The 7,775-nt window shown below is 44.2% G+C and overlaps 1 protein-coding gene across 2 annotated transcripts in view; it reads right to left on the bottom strand.

Moving 5' to 3' along the window:
• Window positions 1-2,025: 2,025 nt before the first annotated feature.
• The window catches only part of ATP2A2 (ATPase sarcoplasmic/endoplasmic reticulum Ca2+ transporting 2), a 56,949-nt gene continuing 51,199 nt past the window's right edge, over window positions 2,026-7,775 (bottom strand). Inside the window, exons 19-21 of one of the 2 annotated variants that reach the window (XM_052654421.1) lie at window positions 7,131-7,248; window positions 6,926-7,046; window positions 2,026-3,210 (exon numbers count right to left, since the gene is read on the bottom strand). In XM_052654421.1, coding sequence (XP_052510381.1) covers window positions 3,197-3,210; window positions 6,926-7,046; window positions 7,131-7,248 — 253 coding nt within the window. In that variant the 3' untranslated portion in view covers window positions 2,026-3,196. Of the gene's footprint in view, window positions 3,211-6,761; window positions 7,047-7,130; window positions 7,249-7,775 lie in introns of those variants that run through there. The other variant, XM_052654420.1, reaches the window with a different exon arrangement.

Genomic DNA, 7,775 nt, shown 5'->3' with positions numbered 1-7,775 from the left:
CGACTCTTTGTGACCCTATGAACTGTAGCCCACCAGGTGTTCTATCCATGGGATTCTGCAGGCAAGAATCCTGGAGTGGGCTGCCATGTCCTCCTTCAGATCTTGCCAACTCAGGGGTCGAACCTGCATTTCTTACGTTTCCTGCGTCGGCAGGCAGGTTCTTTCCCACTAGTACCACCTGGGAAGCCCTTAAAAATGTCATAGATATTGTCAAACTGCCCTCCGGATGTTGGGCCAACTTCTATTTTTACCATCAGCATGAGCTGCTTCCTAATGGCAGCTGCAGAAGAGAGAACATCAAAGTTTGATCTTTGCTAATTGTGAGAGACTTCCCTGGTGGCTCAGTGGGAAAGAATCCTCCTGCCAGTGCAGGAGATGTGAGTTGATCCCCAAGTCGGGAAGATCCTCTGGAGAAGGAAATGGCTACTCACTCCAGTATTCTTGCCTGGAAAATCCGAACGACAGAGCCGCCTGGCAGGCTGCAGTCCATGGAGGTCACAGAGTCAGACATGACTTAGTGATTCAACAGTTAACTCCAGAGGTATATTCTGTCCCCAAAGTTTACATTTTTATGTGATCAGTTTATCACTCATCTGGGATTTTGAGTCTTTTCATTTCCATGTTTTCTCCTGTTTTTTTTTTTTTTTTTTGTCCTTGGTACTTTATTAAAAAAAACTCGGACTTGCAGACAGGCATAATGAACCCCTACATATGTAACATCCAAGCATTAAATGAAACTGCTCTCCCTCCCTCTTAGAACCACTGACTGCTCACTTCCTGTCCCTGTGGCTGATGTCTGTGAACTTGTAACTCATCTATTTACTTCCAGTCCACAAAGGTGAGACGCTTGCACTGAGTGAATCCACCACCTGGCTGTTTAGCTTTCTCTGTGCTGGACTTTATCATCAGGGAAGCTAGTGCACATGCCTTGGCATAGAGTTTGATAGGCTATGGACTTACCTGGTGGTTCAGTGGTTAAGGCTGTGCTTCCAATGCAGGGGACATAGGTTTGATCCCTGGTTGGGAAACTTAAGATCCTGCATGCTGAGCAGTGTGGCCAATAAAAAAAGACTGACATGGGTTTTGTGTATCTTAATATACACTCTACTTGATATTAGCTCTTGATGCCTGGTTTATTCAGTTTCATTGATGCAGAATGATTTCAATGTTATCTCAAGCATACTTCCTTGTTTTCCTATTGTTGGTCATTTAGGTTGTTTCCAGTGCTTTTAGAAACATCTTAGTATGGCTCTTCCAGCACTTGTGAGGAATTCTCTAAGGTAAGGACCCACGAGGTTATATGTTAACAGCATCTGTAAATTTACCAGATGATGACATCCAACTGCTCTGCAATAAGGATGGCCCAGTCTCCCTGTCCTTGGTATTAGAAGACCCTTTTTTTTCGTCAGTTGGTGGGCATGAAATGGTATCTGATTGTGAATTTATGTAAGTTCTTTGGTTTATATCACTTGGCCATTTTTCTGTAGGGGTGTAAGTTAATTTTTCAAATCTTTTGATCCATTTGATTGAGTGTAAGGGAGACATGGTCTTTTTTTCCCCTAGAATAAACACTGACAAAATGGATAGCCCAGCTTTTACCTACTAAGCTAGATAATGCATTTAATGATTATAGCTTTATTGCTGGGGTTTGGTACTGCTTCCTTGCTATTCTTACGTTTTCTAATCATTTTTACCAGAATCAGTCTAGTAGCAAAATGTATGACTTGTATACATTCATACATTCCTAAAAGTGAGGGGTTCTCACGGATCCAGGACCGCTGCTCCCTTTTGTTTACCCCTAGGCATCTTCCCTTCTCTCGTCTGAGTGTAGTGACGCTCCAGGACAGCACTAAGGGCAATGGTAGATGGTGAGTGTGATTCTGAAGTCAGTGCTTCTGGGACATCAAAATAGATGATGTTAAGTCAAATATTTCTCCCCACATTCCCCCCCCCCAAATCTTTTTTCCCCATGTATGTGGAGTTGATTTCAGTTATTTAAAAAATGAGTACAGCTGAGTCACTTAGTTCTTTTCTCTATCTAGTAGGAATATAAAAAATTTTAATTTTGATATGAGCAGTATTACAAGCATCTCTCCATCACTAGTTCCCAAGCTGCTGACAGATTTTAAATCATGATAATTATCTCTGAAAACCACACTGATGACACACATACTTTTCCTCATACTTGAGGTAGTGGAACCAGGACAGGAATATTTTATAGCTCTCACGTCACACAAGCAGACCTTCTACCACTCTGCTCTCCTACTGGCAGAAAGTCAACAGGAACTTCCTGTCCCTATTATCTACCCAAGGGCACAACTGCTCAGGGTGCCAGGGCTGGAGGCCCTCAGTGCACATCACCCACCCGCACCTCCCACAGGAGAACAGTCAACAGCACACTGTAAACTTATCGTAGAATAGATTTATTTACCTGAAACCATGTCTGTGCAATGCTTGTTACCAGCACAGACATAAACTGATCTCTATTTACAGTCTAAAGTCAAACATGCGTTGTGATAAACTGACGTTTAGCATTTTATTGATATAAATGCATCACAATATTTGTATTGCACCAACATCTGTCTACTGCTTCTGATTTCATTAAATAAGTTACATTTAATACAGTGCAAAATAGCTGTTTGCACACTCAGGAAAATAACTGAAGTTATGAACTGGAAGCCTACATTTTTAACCATTCAACACCTGTAGTGTTTTCAATAAATTTATAAATAAGCAAACTGTACAGGGCCAATTAAAAAGTAGCATGTTTCAATGACACCATAGAGAAATCTGGCTACTTACAACTGAAGGCATGCATTACAATTGAATATTGTACATTTATTTAAGCTATGATATTTTGCACAGAGAAATACGGAGACTTGGCTGATGGCTTCTAAGTTCTTGGATAAGGTTTCAGAACCTCATTCTTCTTGCAGCAAAGAAACCAGACTTCTCTGGAGAGGCTTTCTGATTCATTAAGTTAAATTGTACATTTGTTATTATTTTGATTCAAAAGCTAAAACCCCACTGGTAATACACGTTTCCTCCACATAACACACAACAAGTTGGGGACTTTTTTCTAATTTTCTTTTTCCCCCAACATCAATCATGCAGAGGGCTGGTAGATGTGTTGCTAAAAACGCACATGCACGCAACTGAACACCCTTAAATTTCTGCAAAATGGTTTAGGAAGCGGTTACTCCAGTATTGCTGAAAAGGAAAGAGAGAGGAAATCAGCTTTATGAAATATGGGGAGGAAATGTTAGAATAACTAACTTAAGGCTGGGATTAACAGTGACAGATGAAAAGGAATGTTCAGTTTGATCTTTTAAGATTTCTGACCAGCATTTCTGATTAACTTACAGGCCCCTCCTGTCATTTGGCTACAGAGTATCCCACCAGGCAGACACTTAATTGCTTCAGGTTTAACAGAAGTTGAGAAAGTCCTTGGTTAGCAGTGCAGGGGGTGAGGAAGGCCAAGCACAGTGAGCAGTATGGTAATCAGCGCCAAGCCTCTAGCTCCCATCCCTTCCTTCCCTTGGGACCAGCCTCTGGGCTGCAGGCCCAGCCAGACCCAGTCCTAGGAGGGGAACTGCTTATCACTGTTCCCTTTCAAGAAAAAAGGCTGCAGATTACCCTCAATTGTTAACTGCCGGCTGGTGGTTTTTCCATGTGCTGTATGCACACTGCAAACACAGCAGGCCTGGCAGACACTGAGCTAAGGCTTGTGGGTCTCAGATATTCCTGAGGTCTGCCCACCACATGGACATTCAGGGGTCTGGGCCCCAGTCTGAGGTAAATGGAAGCAGCCACTTGTGAGGGAAGGTGGCAGTTGCCCTGCTTGTGTCTGAGCTCACGCGGCTCTTCCTACCCGGTGTGCCACCTGCTCTATGTAGATGCAGAATGAGTGGCGGGCATGGCACCCCATTTAAGGAACATGTAAGAATGCCATTTCCTGAGCAAAGGAAAGAGGCCAGTCTGGGGATGGGGTGGCAAAAACCAGAACTCTGAGGGGATGGGCCTTCAGCCCACTTGCTGACAGCAAAGACCCTGGAGAGGTTTCAGGCAAGAGCTGCCTGAGCCCATACGCAGTGAGGATGGGGCCAACACTCCCTTCCTTGCAGGGACCTGGTGAGGATAGCTGGACTCCTGCTCCCCACAAGTCCAGGGGCCAGGGATATGCCCACAGCAGCACCAACTACTGAGGAAGTGCCAGTGTGGACATGGTTTTTGGCGGCAAAGCCTAAAGCAGAGCAGCTAAGGGGCTCTTGTAGCACCAGGTCTCCCCCACTCCCAGCTGTCTGGGTTGAGGGAAGTGGGTGCCCAAACCACCTGTGGGCTGGACAGGCCTGAAGCTGAGAAACCACAGGGCAACAGCCACCCATACCATTCAACTTCTTTTGTAAAGACCAATAAATCAAGGAACTGAGTCAGGAAAAGTTGACCGTTCAATAGCACCCCACCCAACAAGCTCAGACATCCTGGTTTGGTTTGCAGCCAAGACACACTCCTTGCACTTGATCTGCTCAACTTGTTTCTTTCTGCAATTCATAATGCTAAAGTTGGCAAAACGTACCTCCTATATTCTCTGCCAAGCAAACCAGCTTCCCTTTCCTCTGAGGCCTCAGGGAGCCAGACCAGGACTCTGCGTTAAGAATCTGTCTCCATGTGCCCTTTCTACCCCGTACACGGAAACCTCTTAAACTTGGCAGCACCCTGTTCTGCTTGATACCTGTTAGCTTTCCTCATACTTGCAGCATTTACGTGTTATTCAGCTGGCCCCATATCCGGGACTTCAGGTACCCATGAGAACACCAGGAGCTTCACGAGGACAAGCTACCAGCATGAATATGTACTGCCTAGGCCCTTCACTTTGGCTAATGCTCAGCTATGGTACGTTAACTAACGTACCCTGGAGAGAGAAGATAAGTCTTAGCTACAAAGGATATGACCCAGAAGGTGGAAAAAGATGGCCTACTTAAAAATGAACCAGGGAATTCCCCAGTGACCCAGTGGTTAGGATTCTGTTCTCACTGCTGGAGCCCTAGTTCAATTTCAGGAACTAAGATCCTGCAAGCTGTGTGGTGTGACCGGGTGGGGAGAACAAAAGGATGCATGAGTTTACTGGTTCAGTTACTTGCTTCCACTTGCTTTTTAATGATCCAGGTAGCAAGATTCTGGGACCAATCCTTGCCGCTAACAAAGATCAAAGAAACTGAAAAGTTTTTCTGTGAATCCGCATCTTGGCGTTTGTGAAGGTACCTGTCAGTCTGACCGAAGCAAACTATTCTGTCTTCCCCCAGGTCCTCCCTGACACCTGGCTGCGCCGCTGTCCAAGGTGGTGGGTGGCGTCTAGAGCAGCTACCCCAGCCCACGGGTGCCGTGTATTGCGTACCCGCTCCTCTCAGGGTGCCTGACTCATCAGTGTCTTATACACCCAGCTCACTTAGCGGCAGTCACCTTCAGGCTAAAGCATCTAAATTCCAGGGAATACTCACGTTAGTTGATGGATGTTGGAAGGCATTGGAGGAAAACACCACAGTTAGGGCTGTTAATGACTTATACACTGTTGGTAAGACTGATCTTGAACATGCGCAAACATTTATAGTAACAATGGTGGTGGTTAGTGCCACATTCAAATAAAAATAGTTCTATACAATATGTTCATTTGGTCATGTGCTATTTACAAAATTTTACAAAACACACACACACACACACACACACACCCTTACGTCCTCTACACCAGGCTAAAATAGGCCAGCAGAAACTTGCATAAAAATGTATCACAGATGACAATTAGTGCCTATACACCAAAAATAAAATTCCTACAACGACCTATGCAGCAGAACAGGATCCTTCTTCCCCTCGAGCACAGTAAATAATTCTGAGCTAAGAACCTAAGAGAACTAAGCCACTTAATAGTTAAAAACAAGACGGTTATTTTTCTCTGTCCATTTAAAATGTTTTATTTTTCTTTTTAAACTAGATTGTGAAGTGCCACTGAAATAGGCAATGTTGGCAAAACAATGTCTGTTACAATAAAATACATTAGACATTTAAATAAATAACCTTAAAAACTATGTGAGGGGACATGAACCCAGTCGATTGAATCTGGAACAATGTTTTCTGCACAAGCGAGAACAGGCATACCTCTTGTTAAGACTGATGTAAACAGAACCATCAAAACCCTACAGGAGAAGCAGCCGAGCAGGGTGGGGGTGGAGGTGAACACAGGACTGAGGGGTGAAGGGGGTGGCAAACCAAAAAATACTGACTGAGGTAGCAGTACTCTGCTCAGTGCAGAAAAATTGGCTTATGAATGAAAATTAGACTGTGATCTCAGATTAAATCCAGATAATCATGCAAAAGACACAAGACATGCTATTTAGTTTTAGAAAAAACCACACACATTCATTTCCTAAAATCTGCTGCCAATTAATTTGCTGACAATGTCTGCTGGCTCAACTTTTTTTTTTTTTTTACAAGGATGAGTATTAAACAGAACACTGTACATGCTTTTTTTCATCTACAAAAAAATATTTGCATAAAATAGTGTTAGTTCTCTGTACATGTCAATGGACACTTTAATTATGTGTATAAAAAAGGAAAATCTTGCCCCACTGAAGTCAGAAAAAGCAAAACAAAATCTAGAATATGAAACTTCCTTCACCAGCCAATATGTTCATGTGAAAATTCAGCAGAAATAGACAGTTGCTTTAAACAATAAAAAAAATTAATTGATTAAGTTAAACATCTTCTTTATGCAAAACTGTCAGTCAAGACCAGAACATATCACTGAAGTTAGTGTCTGTGCTATAGACCCAGATCACCAGGGGCATTACGAGCAGCACAAAGGGCCAGGAGATCCCATCGGTGCATGCCGAGAACGAGCAGGGTTTGGTGGCAGGCTGCACACACTCTTTACCAGGTTCTAGGTAGTTGCGGGCCACAAACTTGAGGGTCTCATCCATTAGAATCACAGGCAAGGAGATTTTCAGCACCATCAGCCACTGGGTCACATTCAGCGGTGTGATCTGGAAAATAAGCTGAAACACAAAGAAACCTCATCAAGCTGCCCAACTTGCTGGACAGGCAGACAGGCCCCAGCCCGGGCTCCCCACACTGCTTACTGGCAAGGGTTCCACATAGAGGATCAGGAAGTGGAGCGACATCGACAGGCAGATGGAGCCCACGAGCCATATATTCTCCCAAGGGGGCATCCTCAGCAAGGACTGGTTTTCAGACAAGCTGTGGAACAAGGAGAGGCAGGTGAAAGGTGCCCGCCGAAGGGCAAAGGCATGTGCCCTCACTGACAGAGTCTGTTCGGAACCACACTTCAATAAGGTGACGGCTGCCTTGGCATTGCCCACTGACCTAATTGTACTAAGTTTCTACGGTGGCAAAGTTAAGGAATAACATTCAGATGTAGGACAGACTTCAACTTAAATCTAGGCTTTGGCAGAGTGATCTTATTTCAGTGGGTTCAAAGCTGCTCTCAATTGCCCTTGACACTTAGGCTATTTTGAAATTTCCATTTTTGTCACTGGCATAATTAGATGATACCGTTTGTCTTGATGCTAAAGGGCAACAGCTCCTTCCCTGTGGGCACTGAAGTCCCTATTTTTGGCCTCTGCCGTCTCTTAAGGAACATGTGGCTAAGCACTCCCACTGCTTCCTGGAGGCGATGATGACTTAAGCTCTTAAAACCGGTGCTGCTTGTTCTTCCTTTTGGGGAGGACAGAGCTTTCCTGCAACTCTCAATCAACCATGACACA

The sequence above is a fragment of the Budorcas taxicolor genome, chromosome 17, assembly GCF_023091745.1.
Source record: "Budorcas taxicolor isolate Tak-1 chromosome 17, Takin1.1, whole genome shotgun sequence".
Lineage (NCBI taxonomy): Eukaryota > Metazoa > Chordata > Mammalia > Artiodactyla > Bovidae > Budorcas > Budorcas taxicolor.
Note: the sequence above shows the minus strand (reverse complement) of the source record. Positions and strands in the feature narration are given on the sequence as shown.